The sequence below is a fragment of the Carassius auratus genome, chromosome 31 (assembly GCF_003368295.1).
Source record: "Carassius auratus strain Wakin chromosome 31, ASM336829v1, whole genome shotgun sequence".
Taxonomy (NCBI): Eukaryota; Metazoa; Chordata; class Actinopteri; order Cypriniformes; family Cyprinidae; genus Carassius; species Carassius auratus.
In genome coordinates, this window is record NC_039273.1 from 18,476,535 (window position 1) to 18,500,439 (window position 23,905).

The 23,905-nt window shown below is 33.8% G+C and overlaps 1 protein-coding gene across 1 annotated transcript; it reads right to left on the minus strand.

The window, feature by feature from the left end:
- Positions 1–1,517: 1,517 nt before the first annotated feature.
- Positions 1,518–21,953, minus strand: evpla (envoplakin a). Its single transcript, XM_026213986.1, has 22 exons — positions 21,904–21,953; positions 18,127–18,226; positions 17,757–17,911; positions 17,443–17,566; positions 16,391–16,522; positions 14,954–14,995; positions 14,627–14,788; positions 13,591–13,698; positions 13,282–13,377; positions 13,091–13,201; positions 12,801–12,947; positions 12,528–12,682; positions 12,353–12,450; positions 8,680–8,852; positions 8,053–8,231; positions 7,832–7,970; positions 7,070–7,263; positions 6,717–6,867; positions 6,539–6,622; positions 5,428–5,535; positions 5,253–5,345; positions 1,518–5,098 (listed from the first exon to the last, which is right to left on the minus strand). The coding sequence occupies exons 1-22, from the start codon at positions 21,951–21,953 to the stop codon at positions 1,757–1,759; spliced, it is 5,943 nt and encodes a 1,980-aa protein (XP_026069771.1). The 3' UTR covers positions 1,518–1,756.
- Positions 21,954–23,905: the final 1,952 nt, after the last annotated feature.

The window sequence follows — 23,905 nt, forward strand, 5'->3', positions numbered from 1 at the left end:
AAGAATGCATGATTACATGGTGTCATGGCTTTGCAATAAAAAAAAAAGTCATTATAATGGAAGTAATTTGGGCAAAAACAGCCACCAACAACAAATGAGGGAGAAAAAAATTAAATCTAATGCTGCACAAAAACTAACAATGCATCAAAGCCAACTAATCTTTCACATGCCCAAGACTGTGATAAAAGGTAAAAAAAAAAATATCCAGTCCAAAATCAATTTTTATATTGAAAATATGTAATTTTGTGTGTTTATTTCCCCAAATCAGTGACATAATTTATGTACTTGGTAATTAAAGAGTTAAAATCTTGGATTTTGTTTTTTTTAAACATTTGGTAGTTTTGATCAGGACTGATTAATAGAGTTATGCAATGTTATTTTTTTTATTATTTTTTTTTTCATTTTCCCAAAATATGGGTCAAAATAAGATTTGTCACCAAAAATCATTCCATTGATTAGCTCAAACACAGAGAAAGTTGTGGCCAAAATAAGACTCAACTTTACCCCCTAGTGGACGAAAACGTACCAAACAACACATAAGGGTTAATATCAATGAAAAATAAAGTGATAACAGGATTCCTAAAAAAATAAAACAATTTTAAAACAATAAAATAAATACAGATCTTTCCACTTGCATTTAAACAGGTTTTTCAGTTTGTATTTATATTCCCCATGGAATTTTGTTCAGAGATGAAGACTAGCGGTTGGGAAATAAACTCAAAATGAAACAACTGCCATGAATCTTTTTTATTTTATTTTTTCATATCAATATTCCATTTTGAGAATCGATACAGTATCGCCAATCAAAATATCGCGATACTCACGTGTATAGATATTTTTTTACACCCCTATTATAAAGAAACATTGCAGTGTGCTTATTAAAATGCCTTCGTTATGCCTGTGCATAATATATCTGATACCACTCTTAAAATATATGTTTATTTTGTTTAGTAAAAAAAAAAAAAAAAAAAAAACAAGTCATTCATTGCATTTTTTTTATTATTTTCAATTATTCTTGACAGCAGTTTCAGAAAGTACAGAGAATGTTAAAGGCATAAATAATATATAATGACTATAGTATAATATAGAATATAGTATAATGACTATAAATCAGAAATTGCACTTCTGGCCCATCATACCAAGGAAATAAAAATATATGAATTGCATTCTATGTGATACAGTATTCAGCCTCTTTACATACTGTATAAAATGAAGTAAACGTAAGCATCTCAGTGGTTGAGATTTTTCTAAATTCAATGTAAATTTAATAGTATGGGTAAATTGGCAGATTTTATAGCACCTTTGATTTACAGTGTGTTGTATTACAAGTACAGTTTGGATCAGATTAAATCTATTTTTTATGTTTTCATCATAAGTTTAAAAAACTTTTTGTTTTCTAAACACACTTATTATACACTATATATTGATTATATTAAAATCAGTATATATATATATATATATATATATATATATATATATATATATATATATATATATATATATATATATATATTATTTTTTTATTTTATTTTTTTACTATTTCACTTGACTTTTTCTGATGTGCAGATTCCATTTTTTATCTAACAATACATTGAATCAATGCAACCACTAACCCTTGCAATTATAAACTGGTGCAGGACTACTGTTTGTGTGTGGGACACATACTACAGTACTATAACAATGAGACATTATTAAGTAGAAAATGCAGAAACTTGAATGAATTACTTATTTTAAAAACCAATGAGACTTTGAGTGGCTATTTATGACTAAAATATGAGGAAGAATAGGCGGAATCTTTTGAGGAAGCAGGAAGCATTGGAAGACCTGATCGGGGGTCTGTCTTACAACGAGCCAAGGCCTGTTTGTAGTTTATCTTCTCCTTTGTGATGGGGTCAGTCAGCTCTTTTGCATAGTTGATCTCTTCCTGAAGCTCTCTCATCATTGTGCTGTCAATCATCTTAGAGCTGACAGCATCAACAATGTTAACTCTTCCTGCTTTGTTGGGGTTGACCAACCCACCCGTCAGAAATTGTGCCTCCATGTATCTCATGGCATTCTCTTTGGGCATCCACCCTTTCTGTACAGCCTCTCCAAGTGACAGACGTTCTTTGGTCATAGGGTCCTCAACTCCAGTGAAAGCCTTTTGAGCATTTAATAAACGTTGTAGTTGACTGGACTCAATCAGATTTCGATCAGCTGCTTTGTTGACAGAATATCTTATGCTGTTTTTGATGTCCACAATGCCACCAGTGGCTGCCTGTGCTTCAAGCAGTTTTTGGCCAGTGTTGGTGTCAATCATCTTTTGATCCATGGCATTGCGGACATTTAGACATGAATTAGTGTGTATATCATACACACCACAAATAGGGAACTCTTCATTAAGCTGTTGAGTAGCTTGGCTGGTAACTGGGGTGTATGAACGAGATTTTGTTTCACCAGCCACAAGAAGAGCAAACTCTGAGATTGGCATTTTGCCATCCTTGTACTGTTGTAGTTGGTATTTAGTTACCCTGCCTTCTTTTAGTGCATTATTGATGGAGTACTGCTTGCCACTCTTCCGATCTTGCAAGACAGATATCTCACCATCAGGTCCCATTTTGGTGATTTCTTCCCAGTCACACTCTAGTTCCTGTAATTGTATGTACTTGCTGCGATCAATGAAGCCTTGCATGTAGGCATCATATGGTGACATGTCTTTACCAGTGTTAGGGTCCAAGATGCTGATCTTTGTTGACACATTGACTTCTTTAGTGTGAGTTTCGGAGGAATCCTCCTTCCTCAAACTGTTCTTTAGCTCCCTGATTATGTTATCTCGCTTATGAATTGTGTCCTTCTCATCCAGGATCTCCCTTTCCAGCCTTTGAACGTCTGATTCCATTTTAATGCTTCTTTGCCTGTTCATTTGATTTCTTTCACTCATCAGTCTAGACTGCTGTTGGAATGAAATGCTGATGTTTTGTCTTTCAGATTCCAAAGTTCTCAGCTCTCTCTGGAGATTTTCTTTTTCTCTTTGCAGCTTATCCTGATCATGAATCAAGTTGGTCTCCTCCAGAGACGTGGTAGTTCTTTTGCTTGCTTGGCGCTGCAGTTTCTCATCTAGACGGTGGATTTCATCCTCAAGGTCTCGTCTGGCATTTTTCTTCTGAATTAATTGTTGTCTAAGGTGAGACAGTTCTGCTTCCACAGCCTGATCTTTCTCTACACGAACAACGTCTTTATAGATGGTCTTCTCAACCGACTTCTCTCGCTGCAAGATTTCAATTTCCAGTGTCAATTTCCTGATGTCTCTCTCTAAACGCATAATGTCACTGCTCTCCTTATCCATATCTGTTCGAAGACCATTGGTCAGTTTATCTAGTTTTGGATCCCTTTCAACTTTCAGAACTTCCTCTATGACTATGTTCTCTTCAATAGGAGGTGGGGCAGTTTCTAGCTCATGGATTCTGGATTTAATTTGTCTCAGCTCAGTTTCAACCTGGATCTTCCGTTGCCTTTCATCACTGCTCCTGATGGCAATCTCCTTGTCCTCTATAAGTGCTCTCATCTGCTGCACCTCTAGCTCCAATTTTCTCCGATTCTTCACTTCTTCATCTAGACTCCTACCTAGTCTATCATGATCAAGGATCTGCCTTGGGTCCTTTTGTAGACGCACCACCTCTTGCACTAGTACTTTTTCCTCTGGTTTTTGTCTCTCAAGCTGGATATATTTATTCTGAAGATCAAACACCATTTCCTCTATAGTTCTGCGCCTCTGAGTTTCCTCACGGACTTCTCTCCTGAGACGATCTGCCTCCTTCTCCAGAAGTGGGTCATCAACATACTTAGTAACATCCTTAGTAACAATCTTGGTCTCCACTTTTGACTTTTCAGCCTTCCATTCATCCCTGTCTTTTCTAAGACGGATAAGATCATCCTGCAACGTACTGTAGGTTTTTTGTAGGGAATATACTTGATCAGACAGCCTCTGTATTTCTCTTACATTCTCTGGACTTCTTTCCTCTTTTACAACCTCCTGAACTACTTCCTTATACTCAATTTTGGGTTTCTGTGCATAAAGTATTTCAAGCTCTGTTCTGACATGGCTAATTTGTCTCTCAAAGTCTGAGGACTGTCTACTATTGTCTTGAAGCTCCCTTCTCAAGCGTTGCATCTCTGCCTCTGTCTCAGGGGCCACCCTAAAGTTCTCATTTATGATTTCTTTGACTTCCACTTTGGGTTTTAACTGTTGTATCTGGACATGGTGTGACTGAAGGTTGCTAAGCTCAGCCATGAGACTTCTGTTCTCATTTCTCACTTTTTCTATTGTAGTCAGAAGATCCTTAGACTCACTTATGAGTCCTGGGTCCTGCTCAACCCTTTTCACCTCCTTGGTGACAACTTTTGGCTCTAAAGTTGGGATGAGCCTCTCTAGAGAATTGATCTGGCTCCTGGTTTGGGAGATTTCACTTTTTAGTGAGTTGCTCCTCTCACCTTCATCTGAGATAGCCATCTCAAATGTCCTAACTGCCTTCAACATTTCTGGATCTTTTTCCAGTCTTAATACTTCCTTTTGCACCACCTTCTCTTTTATGTTTTGCTTTTTTTGCTCCAAAATTGTCATCTCTGTTTGCAGGTAAGTTTTCTCTTGATCTTTAACTTTAAGTTCACTTCTCAATTTGCTTATGTTTTCTCTAATTTTTGATGCTTCTAAATCCAACTGAGGGTCTTTCTCTACCTCTGTCACTTCTCTTGTTACTAATTTGGGCTTGGTGTTCTTAAGTTCACTTTCCAGGCTAGTGATCTTTCTTGTCAGTACCTCAATCTCACTCTGTGTTTTGGTGCATTTCAGCGCTTCTTCATGAATTTTCTTTTGAAAGTCCTCCACACTGGCTTCAAGTTTAGGGTCACGGTAATACTGCAGAATCTCCTTCTCCTCCACTCGTTCCACACCTCTTCGATTCTTCAGAGATAAATATCTGTTCTTTATGGTGCTCAGGCTATTCTCTGCATTGGTACGTTTTGCCATTTCCTCCTTTAATTCTTTCTGGAGAACTTCAGTGTCCTCAGCTGATTTTTGCTGCATCTGTTGTTGTTGTACAGCATTTACTTTTACCACATTCTGTGTAAATGGAGGAAAGACCAGTTAATATTTCAAAGGTGATTAGTTTGAACACTTACATGGATTTTACTTTTCATAACATAGATAGTGGATTTTCATCATGGTGCAAATTATCCCTTCTGATCTACAAAAAACTACATAAAACGTTGAGCACCTCAGCCATAATGGATTTTGCTAAGTTCATCTGGTTGAGTAATTGTTCACTCTCAGCAGCTGTCTCAGCATAATGGTTTGTAAGATCCTTCTCCTGTAGTACAACAAAATAAAGAATTAAGTATTTAATTGATATTAGTAAGTTTATGTAATGTTTTACATTTCAGATATCTCACCTGTTTTGCAACAGAGCTAGCTAGGGTGGAGGTGTGATTTCTTTTAGAATCTGTCGGAGTTATGTCATCAAGAGTAGCTTTGTACTTAACACAATTCATCTCATATTCCTGTCCAAAATAAATATCATATACAATTTCATAACACCATTTAAACAACAAAAAAATTACATTTAATTATTTTCATAATTTTATTATGACAGTGTTTTAGTGCAGTGTTAAATAAAAAATAAATCTAAATTTATGAAACTAAATTCATAATACTTTGAGAATAATTTCAAAATTAGAATAAAGTTGTAGCAATATCAGATTACAGTTGTTATATTCTGAAAAATCTAAATTCAGATTAAAGTCAAAATAACAAGAATACATTTATAGCAATGTGAGATTATCATAAAACTTTGAGAATAAATTTATTAATTTGAAAATTCTACCTACACTGCAAAAAAACATCTGGTGTAACCCAACCTTTCATTCATCACATGTTTTTAACATTAGAAACAGACTTTTTTTTGGAATTTTCACATTAACCCCTTACCAGTCACCCCCCATTTTTTAGCATGGAGACAGAAATGACATACCCAAAATAAAAAGGTTTCTGCTCATGATTCTTTGACTAGATACATAATCAACATTTGTTCACAAAGCTGATGTTTACTGGTCAGAAATCAGAATTACTCAGACTGTTATGATAATAAGAGATATATATATATATATAAGCTCAAACATAAAAACTAAAATATATGTAATAAATGTATTTAAAAAATGTTGATGTAAGATATGAGTTTAGAAATGAGTTAGACTTTTTTTTTCAAGCCATATATACTTAATTAACAAAAACTGAATTTATTCTTGTAATTCTGACTTTATTCTCGAAATACTATGACTTTAATATCATAATGCTAGAACTTTATTCTCAAAATATTACCACTTTAATCTCATATCACCACGTCTTTATTCTTGTAATTTCTTGTAAAATCTCTTAATCTTAGATTTGTTTTTTTGCACAGCAATAAAATGCTATCATAGTTTTATACCCCCATGTAAGTAAAACTTTATATGTAATTCTGGATAATTACTGTATAATATACTGTAGCACAATTATTTAACTTACTTTGAGAACATTCTGGAGATCCTTGGAGAGATCAACCACCCTGTCCATGTCATCGCCTTTCCTCTGTATATCCTCTATCACCCTCTTTTAAGTAAAAGATAACCACATTGAGAGTTGTACTGTTTTATTCTATCATTTACAGTATTTTATATAATCTGATATAGTCTACAAAACTAACCTTCTGAGAGTTCTGCTTTGCATTGATTTGAGTCAAATCATCTGTGGGGTTTATCTTGTTGTCAGGTAGATTGTGCAAGAAGGAGCTCAGTGATTGGCTCACATTCTGGAAGTCCTGGTGTTTTGTGTTAGTTTCTTGCAAAAACCTCTCCCTGTGGAAATATAAAGACATACTGTATTTAAGATATTATTATAGCTAACAACATTAAAAAAACACATTTAGATGTAAATATATATATATATATATATATATATATATATATATATATATATATATATATATATATATATATATATATATATATATATATAAACGCCTTTTTAGATTTTATTTTTAGAGTGAGCAGAACTTACCTTTCATTCAGCTGGTTGCTCACATTGGCATATCGGCTTTGAAGATTCTTCACTTCTGCTGCCTGTCTGCGTATATCAGGACAGTATTCCTGGTAACCCTGCTGAAGTGAACTGCATATCTTTTTAAGTGCCTCTAGGTCCTCGCTAAGCTTTTGCATCTCACTTTGAGCTCCAACAACATCTTTTCTCATACCCTGGATGAAAGACAGGATATTTTGTTATTATGCATAAGATTCCAGCATTTGTTATGTGCAGTGGCATTATTTGAGGTGCAGTTTCCAATACACAGGTCCCAAATATTATTTATATATGTGTGTGTGTGTGTGCATGTTTTTGTGACATATCAGGACACAACTTTGTATAATGACATGGGTATGACACAGGTATTACAAGGAGAGGGTGACTTATGAGGATATAACCCCTGTCCCCATTTTTCTAAATGCTTATAAACCATACAGAATGAGATTTTTTTTTTTTTTTTTTTTTGAGAAAGTGAAAATGGACAAAGTTTCCTGTCAGGGTTAGGTGTAGAGTTGGTATAGGGCCACAGAATATACAATTTGTAAAGTATAAAAACCATTATGGAATGTCCCCACTTTTCACAAAAACAAACGTGTGTGTGTGTCTGTGTAAGAAAATCTAAATATTTTAATGTCAGAGCTGTGGTTCTGTAGCCCAGGTAAATGATTCCCCTAAAAAAGGAAGAGATGAAGTATTGACGGGAATGCATTCTACAAAATTAAGAATGAAGTATGTCTTTACCTGAATCTCCTGTGTACGGATTTGAATGGCACTAGGTTTGTCTGGGATTGCACCATCATCACTGAGCTGTTTCTCAAATCCTGAGACAGTGTTGTCCATCTTTCTCAGCTGTCTCTCCAATACCATAGAAGCATTTGCTCTAATTGTAAAAAGAGGCAACAGAGTTGCAATATCTAGAATTCTATAATTTCCCATATTAATACATTTATAATAATACATACTTCTTTCTGTAGAGATCAATGAGAGCAGCTAGACTGTCTTGCTTGTTTTTGGCATCACTGAGTTTTTGAGGTAGAGTGGAAGAGGTTGGCCCATTAGAGTCCTTTGAAAGTAGAGGTTCCAGGTCCCTTTGGGCTGCAGCCCTCTGTTTTTCCAACTGCTGGAGAGCTGCAGTTGTTTTCTGTTTAGACAATAATCATTTTAAATAAGCAGAGTATTGTTTACATGGTGTTCTTGATCCACTGACAACTTTTTTTAAAAGCCATTGCTTTAGAGCAGTGATTCTCAACTCCCAACACTGCACATTTTGAATGTCTGCTTTGTCTGAAACATCCATTTCAGGTCTTTGAGTCTCTAGTAATGAGCTGATGACCTGAATCAAATGTGTTTGATTGAACATGGTTGAGAACCACTGCTTTAGAGATTATGGTTGTTGACAGCTATTAAACCTTATATCGGTTTTATCACAGAACATAAATTTTAACCAACATCATTCAGTTATCAACAGTCAGTAACATATTTGACAGTCAGTAAAATTAAGTAGCTAATTCTGGCACTTTGTTCTATGTGACAGTATAAACCTAGAGCCAAGGCAGTTTACCTCTAGTTGGAGGTAAAGCATGTCTCACCTCTTGCTCGTTCAGACGTTTAGCAAGGTCTGTGGCAGGGTCCATGCGGTTCAGTGGGGCTCTTAGACTGCTCAGTGTGTCCATTTCAACTTGAGCTAGATCTTTATCCATTTGGTTTAGGCGGCTAGCTAGCTCTACAGCTTTGGTGTTCTCCTCAGCTCTTGGAGCAGGAACTACAAATATATGAAAAAAAATACTTATTTATTATCTTAAAGGTAGTTCAATACTTATTTGTGTCAAGCACAGTACATTCTGTGATCACCTTTTTTATGGGCTACTGTGTATTTCAAAATAACCAGAATTTATAACTCTGTGATCTGACCCTAGCAAGAAAAACACACTTTGAATAGTTCTTTTTGGATTAGCAAATTCAAGTATTATAATTTTTTTCCCTGTATATTATTTATTTTGCCATATTTTACATCATCATCAGAACTGGGTTGTGTTTCCAACAAACAATTCCAAACAGCATTGCGAAGTTGTGTGGTTGGAACTACGGCTTTAAGCATGTGATTAGAAGCATATTTTCCTTTTAGCGTGATAAATAGATCATGCTTTTGAATCTATGTATGTATAGATTCCCAAAGAAGTTCAAAATCACTCTCACAGACCTTTTCCTGGACTGTGGCCAGCTGGTGGAATGACCTCCCAATCTCAATTCAGTCTTTACTCATTTTCAACAAACATCTAAAGACTCATCTTTTTCACCTGCATTTAACCAACTAAAACTAGCACTCTTCCTTTTCTTGTCTTTTCATTAAAAAAAAAAACAACAACAAAAAAAACATGGCTATATGTTCTATACTAGACTAACTGAGACTTGTCATGGCGCTTGTATACTGTTGTTGTTCTCTTGTTGACCTGACTTCTTCTATTGTTCTCACTTGTAAGTCGCTTTGGATAAAAGCGTCTTCTAAATGATTATATATATATATATATATATATATATATATATATATATATATATATATATATACACACTGTAAAAAATAAGTGTAATTTTAACTGTAAAATTTTGTAAAAACGCTACGGAAAAAAACTGATAATAGGTTAACAGTAAGTTCCCGTACTATATACAGGGAAAAACTGTAAAAGATCTAACAAAGCATTTAATGTAAATTTACAGTAAAATTCTGTTAATTATACAGCTTTTAGAAGTAAAAAAAAGAACAAATCAATGTATAATTTACAGTCTAAAACTGTAAACTGATATTCCCAGAATTCCCTGCGTGACACTCCACGTTTGAAAGTATTTTGTTTAAATAATCATGTTTTTAAATAGTTCTTGTTATCAGTTATGTACATTTGAGCTTTATGTTACATCTTCTGTTGCTTAATGAAAGTTTTTTGCATTATTTAAGTATCACGTGTGTTACCATGATGGTGTTTTGTGTTTCCATAAATGTGCACCTTCTATATGTTAATATATACTTCTGCTTGTGGTGAAGCTACTTGTGATGAGCTTTGATACTTCATGTGGCTTTCTCTTATACAGTACCATCTTTATTATTATGGTGGTTGTCAGTATTTTCAAGGTACAAAACAGATTTAATTTTGTGTGTTGTTGAATTTACTGGTTTATATTCACATTTTCTTGTTTGTAAATTACAGCTTTATATTGTAAAATTAACAGTTTTTGACGTAAATGTGTTTACAGTTTTCTGTATTTTTACAAAATTATTCTGGCAACCACAGCTGCCAAAAAGTTTTTGTAAAAACAACAAGAAATTTTTTACAGTGTATATACATACACACACACACACACACACACAGTTAAGGGTGTTGAAATTAATCGTTGCAGTAATAGACCTTAATCGATTATAGCCTATGACACCTTTCGCATATACGCGTTTCAGTCATGCGAGTTTAAAATGGCAGGAGGCAAAACACATACGCGAATATAAAAAAAAGCACCTACAAATTTTAAATCTGAGATCTGGACACATTTTGGTTTTTATAACTGGACAGGACACATGCGGTGTGTAAAACCTGTCAAGCTGAAATAAAAAATGTTGGGAATACAACTAATTTAAGAAATCGTGTTCAACGTTTTCACCCTGAGATGCTGACGGCAGCTGGTCCAAAGTCCGACCCAGCTCAGACAGCGATAGTTCAAACAATATCAACTCTGCTGCACAACTCGGAGAAAGGGAAGAAAATAACCAGATCAGATCTGTATTTATTAGTTCTAAATGCTCTGTTGTCTGTTGTGGAAGTACATTCAGGAAGTGCCCAGTGCTGTTATTTTATATTTATTTGATTTTATGTTGTATATCAGAGCTGTGCAGAACCGAGGTTGCAAAGAATGCATCGTGATGCATCGTGAAATCGAATTGAATCGAATCGTTGACATGATAATCATAATCAAATTGAATCGTGAAACCAGTGTCAATTCACACCCCTACACAGTACATTTTGTTGTACTTCTTTTAGTTTGTAAAAAAAAAAAAAGAAAGTGTGATCTCAATCCCGGAGTATAGCAAATGGGAGAACACGTGATTGAATCAAACATCTGAAAACAAAGCAAAGCAACAGAGAACAAAATACCCAAGTAGTCCTTATGCCATGATCATTATTTACAGCAATGATCTGACATTAATTTGATTTATGCTTGCATGGAATATTTGAAAATGTACCACCTGAGTGTATTTTAGATTTTCTGTCTTAAGTTAAAATGGTTTATATAATGTAAATTTTATGGATGATACTGAACCTTTTTGCCATGTAAATAGCCATGATGCTAACATGGCTTAAAAAACTTAATAAACAAACAAACATTAATTGGATTTCAACTTAATTAACCTAAGTTTGAGTTAATTTGGCACAAAAAGTAGCAAAACACTGTAACAACTTTCTTGTCAAGGATGATAACAATAAAGTTTCATTAAATTATTTCCATCGTGGTCCTTGCTTTTAAATGAAAAAAAAAAAAAAAACACCCACACCCCTAAAAAATTGCAAACAGATCAAACAATTCCTTATACATTTAAATCATTTTATCTAAAAACAGTCCCTTCACCCTTAATCTAAAACCCTCACAATCTGATAATCTGATAATATTGATATCAGCATATGAGGCAGCATATTCCATTATTTTGTGCCTGAATATTTAAACAATCTAAGACCATATAGTGTTCTATAACTACTATAAATTAATATCCATAAAGCAAAAGTGTTACGAAAACTACCTCCTAATCAGAGGTTAAAAAAAATGTTTGTTTGCTAGGTGAGTATTTTCATCTACTGTAGTGTAAATCATAGATACTGTATGTATAGGTACTGTAGATGCCTCATTCTACAAGTTCCAAGCACCTAGATGCGTCCCCCTATCTTGCAATGGTAAATTTGCCGTAATTCACCATAATAATCAATGAATATTTGAAGATGCCACACTCCTGTACAGCCAATGGTTGTAAAAAATGCCGGGATTTAAATTCCAGAGGAAACAGGATAACCTTTTACAGGTCAGAATGAAATCAAGTTGATCCTTCCAACTGACGGTGGACAGATTAGATATATCAGCCAATAGAAACAGTAGCTAATGAGGCATCTATGTATTCATATCTATGGTGTGAATAGCTTTGTTTGCGTCCATTTTTATTTTTGTTTTTTCAGAATCTTCACAGCACTGAACAGTTTGGTGTAGAAAGGCCTTAGAGAGCTCTTAAATTACCTGGAACCTGTGAAACAGAGGCCTTTGATGGTTGATTGTTCATCGAAGTTCTCAAAGCAGCCCGTCTTTTCTTTAGATCTTCCAACTCTTTGCCCAGCCTGCTCATACAAGCACAAATTATTGTTAGTTATTTATATCTCTGAAGACCTTCTTTGGAGTATTTTTTTATACTTACAGGTCAACTTTCTTGATGGCATCAGGATCAGGTGGAGGAATCATAAAGCAAACTCCAGGAAATGTTTTGATTGTCCCATCATTGGACTGAACCTCCCAGTTGTCATTGTCTGTGTTGGACTTCAAATTAAAAAGCTCTCCTCTGTTCAGTGAAGCCTGAGAAGAATTCCATTGATTAACAAATGAATAGAAGAATATACAATTAGGAACTTTCCATGCTACATTTATTAATAAAAAAATATTGAATATAATTTCTATTTCTAGAGATTCTAACCTTGGGAGATTTCCAGTCACACAGAGACTCAACCGTGGTAGTTTTGCTCGGAGGAGTGCGACGAAGCTTTAGTGGTGTGATAGAGGTGCTTCGCTTTCTCAGGTCAGCCAATAGCTGCTCGTTGCGCTGTAGAGGCCTTTCCTCTGCCTGCAGACACACAGAATACACAATATTGACACATACAGAGTTGTATTCATTTTTATATACTATGGCTTGGTACTGGAAAGTTGACATGCACTATATGTGTGTGTGTGTGTGTGTGTATTTAATAGTTTAAAATGTGATTTCACCTCAAGCTGCATCTGAATTTCAGTGCTGGTTTTGCCATTGAGTGCTTTGGCATCAACAGTGGAGCCTAGCTTAGATAAAGCCTCAGACAAGGTATCTGCATCCAGTTGGTACTGTTGAAAAGAACGCAAACTTGATTATGCTTTACAAATTAACAAAATATTTAGAATTAAATGTGTTTAGCCCTGCCTACTCTTTTGTACTCCTCTAAATTGTCCAGATGTGTTTCCTGACAGATGCATAGATTCAGAAACTTTTGCCATTCATTCCTCACATTGTCTCTCTGGGCCTAGACACACAAACAATACATCAGAGGTCAGATTTTAATATGCTAATGTTGTGGCACACTGAATACAATATTTAATATTTAAAACATTATTTAAATAATTTTAATTAGTCAACTCAAATTTGCCATGTCAACAGAATAAAACTACAAATCCAATATAATAGACAATATGGCTGGATTTAGCTCACTAATGAAAGTATTACATAATAAAGCTACCTGAACAGTACTGGCAGCAGGATGTTTCAGCTCAATCAGTCGGTCTCCATCGTCCTGTAATTTGTTGACCTCACTTTCGTGGGACAGGAGACTGTTATTCTTGAAGTTCTGCAAAAGACAAGAGACAAGATGTCTAATACAATGTTTTCTTTAAAATGTGCTGTTGCCACTTTTGTAGTTAACCAAAAAATGAGAAAAACCTCACATTATTGCTTGCCTTATGATCTTGTTTATTCTCATTGCTGTCATTATGTTAGAGGTTTATATCTTTAGTAAATCCTGACACTAGATTTAATGCCAAAAGCTAAGAGCTACAAATACAGCAAAAACTTTAAGTTGTCATCGACTCAATCGTGTAGCATGAACAAAGCAAAATTTAAATAATTTGTGTGATACTTAAAGCATGGTACTGCTGGCTTAATTTTGTGCTGTCAGTGGCTCATATGGATAGTGGTAGTACAAATGGTTTGCCAGAGCTGCACTCCTCCATTGGCCTATGCAACTTAACTCTTATGTTTTAATAGTATTTATAGCTCCTAACTTAAAACAGGTTATGTGACTATGAGGAATGATTGTCAAAAAATGTAAATTTGTATGCAGGAGAGATGTACTTCATTTTATATACCTCTCTTGGTTCTGCTCACATGTCAGCAATTACCCTCCATGTGCCAGTTTTAGGTTAACACCCCTTCGCTAATGTGTTTAGAAATACACCATTTTACTGCATATTTCAAAATGGTTGACACCCCAAAATTGTAGACATGGGAAAACTGAGACACAGCTGCAACAATATATAGCCTTATGGAATGGTAAATATAATTCTTTAATAATAAATATAATATTAATAATTAAATAAAATATTTGTTTTTGAAAAAAATAATAATAATAATAATTATAGCTCCCCTGACTATTTACTATGACTGACTATGATCAAACCAAAGCACCCCATTTTTGAGAAACCTTGTTTTATATCTGTTGTTTTCTATCAGTCCACTCCATTGTACAGATAATGTGAACAGTTCAAAACCTAGCTCACCTCGTACTGTCTGCGGATATCAGCATGGTCAACAGTTTGATCACTCCAGTCCTGTTTAAGGATCTTGTTCTGCTCCTCCCTCATGTATGCCACCTCCTTTTCACAGTCCTGCATGTAGTCGTACAGGCTGTTGAGATAGTGACGTCTCCATTTTGAGTTATCCTGTGAAAAAGTAAAAATGCTAAATTATATATATATATATATATATTTTTTCTCTTTCTGTTCTAATTAAAATTCACTTTACATTCCTGGTACCAACAGCTGTTGTATTTCTTACAATTTAAAGAGGCATGACAAGTTGACTTGTAAATGTGAATGTTTTCTTACCAGTAGGTTAGCATATTGCTTCTTAATGGCATCATATTCCTCCTGGAATGACATGGGGGATTTTAAGTTTTGTGAGAAAAAAAATGGTTAATGAATATGCATGGTATTGTTATTGTGGTCACTTCTAAATACTGTAAATAATTACATATTACAAATTATTAATAATTTAGAATGCATTTTAAGAATACTTTTCCCATTAACTGGGAAAAATATATGTGCACTGATGTAAACAAGCAGGCATGAGAAGCACATGGGGGAACACCTGAGAGACGCTGATTGAAAACACAGAAAATTAAGCCTTTACTCTAGAAACCCCATAAACTTTCTTAAACGTATTTAAATAGCCAAGTTTGTGGATTTGCTATTATGTTCATCACAGCGCCAAATACTTACATAAATACATTTTAATCTGGGCTACAACATGCTTTAGATTTAGTTTGAAAGTGTTTTTATTCTTTATTGTTCGTTCACACTTTACATTAGGGCTTTCTAAGTTAACATTAGTTAATTCATTAGTTAACAAACTGCCAATGAAAAAATTCTTCTGAACATTCATCACTCTTAGGTATTCCGATATTTAATAACACATTGTTAAAATCGAAAGTTGCTGTGTTATTTAATGAGATAACATGAACTAAGATTTGTATTTTTTAACAAAGGTTAATAACTTGCTCATTGTGAATGTTAATTAACTAAGGTTAACTATGAGGTCTTATTGTAAAGTGGTACCTATTGGTCTTTATAGTTCTTTTACACTTTAATCTGTGTAAAAATTTTAACTTTATATATTTTGATGTATTGCTTTATTGTATTTAAATGTTAAATTATTTTGTTATAAGAGAAAAGTTATTAAACCTAAACTAAACTAAATTTCAATACTGTGATAAAAACATTAACAATTAACCGCAACATGAAAATTGGATACCGGCATATCCATACTCTCTCTCGTGTTTTTCTCGTAAGATACTTTCATTTTCCAAACATAAATGAAGAATATTTTAATGAAATCTGAGAGACTATAATGAAAATAAGTCATGAACATCAACAAACCAACATTTTGATGTTTCAAAGTGTGTGGAAATTAATGTAAATATGTCAGTAAAAGCCTAAAATAAATCTATTCATCATACAACTCAATCTTATAAATCATATAAAGTGTGTCTCTCAAGAAGGTTTGGATTAAACCACTTTGTTCAGATGTATTACTTTTACAATGTCATCATGACCTTTTTCAAAGTTGTGGTTTTATGCATAGCAATGTCTCAGGTTTCATCACGAATATCTTCAGTTGTGTTTTGAAGATTTAGAATTGAAACGTTAGAATAACATGTGGTGTGTTATTGATATTGATCAGCAAAAGCTGATCATGAGAAATTTAAGTCTTAGTAACACACATACAAAAAAGTGCCAATTAAACAGGATTTTTTTTAAGCTCACCTGGGAGCTGGTTGATCCAGGGGATAGCTGGTTGTTGTAAGACTCAATCTCCTTATGAAGGATGTTATGAGCTGCAGTCTGCTTCTTCAGGTCAGCCAGAGTGGGGCCATACTCCTCTTTGCTTGCCTCTTTCTGTAATATTCATAATTATTCAGAAATACTAGTTAATCAAGACACACACAAATACTTTTGCAGCAATAAATAGTGTACATGGGAAACCAGGGAGGGAATGCTGCAACACTTTACTTTTTTATTTTATTCAGACTGAGATTTTTTTTTTTTTTTTTAAATCTGCTATAAATTAAAGCTGTTTTAAAATATACAGCTTACATCCTGTTCAAACTGGTACCTTTACTGTTCAAAGTTTATTGTTGTTACAACCTGATACCAGTTGTAACAATAATGCAAAACATGGACATCAGTTTAACGTCTGTATTAATTTAATATGGAGATCATCCACTTCATGTATTTTCACTAATTTAATTACTAAAGATGCATTCGAAAACTGCTGAAGAGCAGTCAACTCAGCTAAGCGTAGATGGATACTGGTTGTTCATTTTAAAGTTGTATGTTATTTTTGAAACTGAATTTGCATACATACACTAATTTTCAGTCTCCACTTTATACAAATTCAGTTCAGGTTGCAAAAGCTGAAAACCGATGTTGTGTTCTGCATTTGTTTATCATCAGCTCAAAATAAAAGTTGGATGAATCAGCACTGGTGTAAAAAAATTACATACACTAATCTTCAGTCTGCATTGTATTTTTTTTGCTGAGACCTATTTAAATGGGCAATTGTAAACAGAATGAGCAAACCCACTCGTATAGCAGTCTGATCACTCAAGATGCATGAAGTTACTAAGTGTACCCCATGATACTTATTTTTTTCAATCTTTGGGTTCAAATTAAACCAAATTATCACCCAGAGATGTAATTTTGATTTAATCTCGATTTAATCAGCATAAGGGTTTTGATTATTAGTACAAAGGTAAATGATTATTGATTAATGATGTTTTTTTTCTCTTTATGTGCACATTAATGTGGTTTCTGACCTGTTTTTGGTTCAGCACCAGAGCCCAGTTAATTCTTGGCTGTAGTCCAACCTCATTCAGTTGCTCATACAGCTCTCGGTAAAGGGTACAGTCTTTCAGCCAACGCTCATGAAGACGACTAACACTGATTAGTGGGGAAAAATAAATTATTATAATTTATGAAGCTTGTGGAAATCATTACAATTATTTTTCTATATATAAATATTATATAGATGAGAGAAAATACACTGTGCAACCCTGTTAGCTCAGTTACGATGTGACAGAGCAACAGTCATGAACAACAGGGTGTAAATAATGCCTTTTGTGCCACTCACTCATTCTCTATTTCTCCAGCCTGAGGGTGTTTCATTTTCTTGGCCTTGTCCATATCCAGGAACAGATCTTTAAGAAGCCCCTCTGCCTGGCCTAAGAGGTCTGCTGTTTCCTTCTGATGTTGTAATTTCCTGTTATTTTTCTCATTGTCAGCATCCTGAGCAAAGGGCAGGGTTATTTATATTTACGTTGCATTTACTAACACACACACACACACACACGCACACACACACACACACACACACACACACACACACACACACACACACACACACACACACACACACACACACACACACACACACACATATATATATATATATATATATATATATATATATATTATAAACAAAATAGAATGTGTTGTCTTACAATGAGTAGCAGCTCCTCTGCATGCAGTACATCTTTCTCAACAGTGTCTGCATTCTTCTGCATACGTGCAATCAGCAAGGCCAGGTTACGCACCTGCGATCTGCAGTTCAAAATGAAAAGATAGAATGACAATGTGTAAAAAATACTCAAATGCAAAATTAAGAAATAAAATGTTGCATTTAACATTAGGAAATATGTTTTGAGCATTAAATCACTCAGGATAATTACACTTATCAGTAGGATTTACTGTAAATGAAACCTATTCATTTTTTTTTTACTTTGATAAGTACGGTTTTGATTAGAGACTGTAACAGTGAGAATGACAGAGAACATTTTTCTTTGGCTCATGATGTCAAAAGAGAATGGTCAGCATAACTGTTTCAGGCATATAAAAGGAAGTCATCTGGCATTGTTTCAAGGCGGTCTAAGAAACTTAACTTTTCAACCAAGGATTCATGTAACTTCAAAGGGTCCTAACATACGTGAGGGGGGCCGTAGATAAATGAAATAACACTTAATTTCTGCCAATATTGTCGGCTTGATTGCCATTGGAAGAGAACTGAACTGAGCTGGACAATGACATCACTAAATCAATGATAAACTGACTTTAACTGAAAAATTGACTATTTACTATTGTCCTCTTGCTTAATCGTCACAGTATTATCCTGTTTAACACTGCAAAGCTGCTTTGACACAATCCATTGTATAAAGCACTATATAAATATAGGTGATTTGATGACATAATACAAGTTAAATACATCGTAACTATGAACTACTCATCTGTTAAGCGTAGAGCTGGGTATCAATTATTATATATATATATATATATATATATATATATATATATATATATATATATATATATATATATATATAAAATAATAATAGGGTCCTTTTTTAAACAATAGTAGGGCCAAATAAAATGTTCTTCTTAATTTTTCTGGTAATCAGATGAGGGCATAAACAATTTAATTCATCCTAATCAAATGAAAAAGCCTTTTATTTTTGGCAAACAAAGTGCTGCACAACAGAGGTTTACTGTTCAAATTAAAAAGAAAACAAATGTGATTAATCTTTTTAAAATAAATAATTATTCATATTTATTAGTAGTAGTAGTATTAGTAGCAGCAGCAGCATTGTTGTTACACTGAGTCTGTTGTAACATTGCGCAAGGTAAATAAGGGTGACATCTAGTGGAGAAGACTGGGAAAAATTATATATATATATATATATATTTTTTTTTTTTTATATTTTTCCCAGCTCTAGCGGTATATCATGTAAGGATGTAAATATTCCTTAATGAATGTTAATTATTAATGAAGGCAATCTTTTTATATTGTGGATCCCCGAATTGGCTAAGAATCTGGGTGTGTCTAGAAACTCTAGAATTATGTAGTTTTTTTCTGTTCTTTATCATTCTGTTACCTTCAGTCTTTTTCTTCCTCCCTGAAAAAAATATCGGAAATATTTCACAGGGTAAAACCCATTTTAAAAACATATTCCTATACCGGTTAAATGGACTTGGAATTACTCATTAGTCATTATCCCAGTTTATTTAACCACCACCCCAATTTATAAGATAGTTGGTGGATATTGGTTATATCCATTCATTTAAGATGCTTTATTACATAATGAAAGAAAATATCTTACTCCGATTAGTGAAACCAAATTTTGTGTGACATTCATCGGAATGAAAACTAGTTCCACGCTGTCAAACAGATAAAATTGTAAAACATTCCCAGCTTCATGCCATGCTAGTCTAGAGAGTTTCATCATTGTTCTTTTCTAAGAATGCAAACAATGTCACACCATCCTCTACACACTCGTACTCTCAACACCTCTTCACCCTCCCATACATTCACTTTTTTAGACAAGCTTCTAAGACAGAGACCATGCCCCTGCAATCATGTTAATGTGTATAGAACAGACTGACCAAGAGAAACCTATTTGTGACTATTTTTTCATGTATTCATACAGCATCAGTTGTTTTTATTGTTCTAAAGCAACACAGGATGACAATGACCTCATATTGTAACAAATCCTAATTTAATAAAAATCTAAGTCATAGGTAAAAACGAAAATTAAGACACTTAAGGCAAATCATGAAAGTCTGAAGTCAACTGTCATCTAAACATTGGTTTAGTCAATTAAATCAACCTGTCTACACAGAAGCATCAGAAGATCACTGCTGACATCGTCAGCACTGAAACTTCTGACACTCTTAGATGAGTCCTGAAAAATTCATACATTGTTTTGTTTCATTACATGGGTCAGAAAATTCCATAATGGGTCAGATAAGGATCAGATAAGGGAGACATCCACAATGTTTACTGCTGGGGTGCCTCTAGGATTTTAAAGTAGGGAAACACGTAATAATAATTCATTACATGTATATAGCACTTTTCTAAGCACTCAAAGCACTTTAAATTGTGAGGGGGGAAAAACATAGCACAAACATAGCAATTACTAAAAAGTAATAGTTTTTCTGAACTGCTCTAATATCTAATTTGTTTGTTTCTGTTATATTACAGAACTTATCAAATATGTGTTACTTTATGCTTTCTATAACATTTTACTTGAACTATATTGTGTTTGTCTTTGAATTGTCTGCTTGCATGCCGAAACAATGGACCAACACCCAGCCTAGTGGAGGAACAAGAACGTCAGCCCTTACAGGAACTGAGCTTAGGCAGCCAGGACACTCCTTTCACTGTTTCTATCTATCTTTTTTTTTTTTTTTTTTTTTATCTGATTTATTGGAAGACCCTGATTACTGTATGTTTGCACAACATGTTAACGCCTTTATTTAACTGTTCAGTTGTATGTACATTACACATGCATTAATCAGATTTGACTAGTGGTGACTTTAAATGTAACATCTGACCTCTATATCCAACAATTCTGATATCTAACAACATGTTTGCAGATGATCAACAGGAAAGTCAGTTTGTCTGGCTGGCTTTGTTACAAATTAAGCTCTTGAACTGATCCCAGTTCTGCTGATACTGTACTGCAATGACCCAAATGTTTTATTTTTGGAAAAATAACAAAATAAATAGATGGCACAGATTTTATATCCAGAAATCCATTACCAGATTTGTATTTTTATTTTTTCAGAATTTGTTACTGTAAATATATATAAAAAAAAAAAAAAAAAAAAAAAAAAATATATATATATATATATATATATATATATATATATATATATATATATATATATATGATTAAATATTTTTTTGTCTCTGTTCTTCATCACCCTTGAACAATTCTAACATATTTAAACACTGTAGTGTATTTTTAACAAACCATAATAATTCCAACTTGTGTTAAGGAAGCAGAGATTATATTGTGGCCAAAACAATAAGCATAAGGGCCCATGGAACTAGTTATCCTTTCTGGAGTGTTTCCAATTCCTTCTTTTATTTAGGCTAATACATTCAATGCATGCTGCGAAATTTTAAATGAGAATAAAATATAATTGACCAAGCAACCAATTATTTTCACAAATTGGTTGTTGTAGTCTCCAGCAAATAACTGTTGAAAAATAACAAATAATTTTTTGATTGTAAAGGGTTAACCAATTTTAGATTTCAGATCTAATGTTCCCAAGAAAATATTGAGTTAACCATTTTTTCACCTTCACTCTCTGGGCTTTGGTTACCCAAGTCTGTCTAAAACTGATCTCAGACCTGCCTGCCAACAGAACAGAACCAAAACAGCCTAGAGGATAACAAATATGATTAATAAAAAAATAAAATAAAAAAAAACAGCACTCACTTGCTTATCTTGGAATCTTCTTTCATCGTGTTTTCTTTCTTCTTAAACATCCTAAAAGTTGTAGTGAGGTGAGATTCACCTTCTCTGTCGTGGATGTGCTTGTGAATCTCTTAGTTCTGATTATCCTTTATCTCCACAAACTTCTCTGTACACACTTTCTGCCTTTCTAGAACTGTCATACAACAGTGAGGTAAAGCTGTTCTTCTGTCTCCACTCCACCCTGAGTAACAGGTGTTGGGCGACACCCAGACCACCTCCTTTTGCAGAACCAGACAGACCAGTTTCACCTTCCCATTTTTTTTTCCACCCACACACACACATTTATATCTTGCTATCTATTATTCATCAGTTTTCTTTTCTTTTAGCCTAGTTGTTATTAATTAAGTTATAATAAAAGGAAGATATATGTCACATCATTACCAATTAGCCCTACATTACATTGTGACTAGAAAGTCACTGTAATTTTCTCTGAATTATAGTGATTTTGTATTTTATTAAAACTGACCCAGTTTTGTTCGACATGTTGAAGAATTATTTTTCATGAACAGAAGTTCAACATAACCAGGAGTTTATATGAATTATTTTTCAGATACTGTCCTTTTTAAGACTTGTTAGCTTGTTAAATGTGTAGAATCTGTGAATGGTGTGGAATGTTGTTAGGTCACTTTCTCTCTGTGGTAGTTAGTGCACATTTCTAACATGTACTGTCACATGGTAGGGTGTGACCACAGTCTATATGGGTGTGACAGAGATGCAGACGTAATGTCTTGCCCTAGTCAATCCCTCTTTCTCTCAACACCCTTACACAGTTACAGTTTTTCTCAGTCACTTTGGTGCATTTCTCAAATCAGAAATTAAATTCTCAAAACTACTTGTACAACCTCCACATCATCTAATCTTTTATACACATCATAAAACCAGTTCCTCATTCTTTTGAACAAGTTGCGATTGCTTTTGTACATTCATGCAATTGATTATGCACATTTATCTGCGGTTTCCTACATTATCAGTTGCTAATGTCATACAGTTTTCTGTACAACAGTCTTACCCCCCCAAAACATCTAGTCTTTAGTTCATCGTACAAGTCATTAAATGCTAAATGGTTAATCTAGTTCTAATAAACTGCCAAGCACACAATTTATTTTTTTACAAATTATTATTAGACTTTTTGTCAATTTGGCATGAATTGTGCAAGTGACTAATTGACTAATGAATAGAATGTATATGATAAACCATTTCTCTGAAATAGCTCAAAGGTTCATCTCATGGATCTTCAGTTGGAAAGCTTATACTTTATAGACAGAGGACAACACAAGAGTTACAAATTCTTAAAATTGACTTTTTTTCATCTTTGTGCACATATTTATTTTTCCTTTTCATATCACAATGCCATTGTAAAGTTTTTTTTTTTTTTTATTATTTTGGTCAGACCACTAGTAAAAGTGTAACTGGGAATTCTATCCAGTCTCTTTCAATCAATATCCCACATACAGTAATGTGTAAATTTTTACTTTTGAAATGGATATATCGCATACTGTTCAATACAGTAGTTTACATCCGAACATCCCTCCAGAGCGCACGGTTATATTGACAACATGACTAAGCAATTTGATTGTCTTAACCATAAACTATGACACAAGGACTTGTCATTCTGATGGCACTGGCATGTTCATTGACACAGATATTTATTTTTGAGAACTAAGGATTTTTAACAAGAGACTGGCGTTTGCAGGTAATCCATGGTGTTTTGCTATTTGTACGAGTTGTTTTGAGAATTGCACTTACTGTTTTGAAAATCTCAAGCATGATTAGAGAAATGTACCAAAGCGACTGAGAAAAACTATAATGTATTCTCTCAATAGAATGTTGTAAAAACTTCATATATAATTAAACAATCATAGAGCAATGCTTGAAGTAATTTTTTGATGTAATTTAAGATTGTATAAAGCATGTCATGTTCACTAACAAGTATTTCTCTGATTCAAGTGAATCTGTGTTCTAT

Bases quoted from the DNA above. Each gene is read 5' to 3' on its own strand.
- evpla (XM_026213986.1), bottom strand. From the start codon at position 21,953: ATGTTTAAGAAGAAAGAAAACACGATGAAAGAAGATTCCAAGATAAGC. The intron at 17,912-18,126 runs GTAAGACAACAC...CCCTTTGCTCAG, and splicing joins CAGAGGAGCTGCTACTCATT to GATGCTGACAATGAGAAAAA. The intron at 6,868-7,069 runs GTAAGTTCTGCT...ATATTTCCACAG, and splicing joins AGCAACCAGCTGAATGAAAG to GGAGAGGTTTTTGCAAGAAA.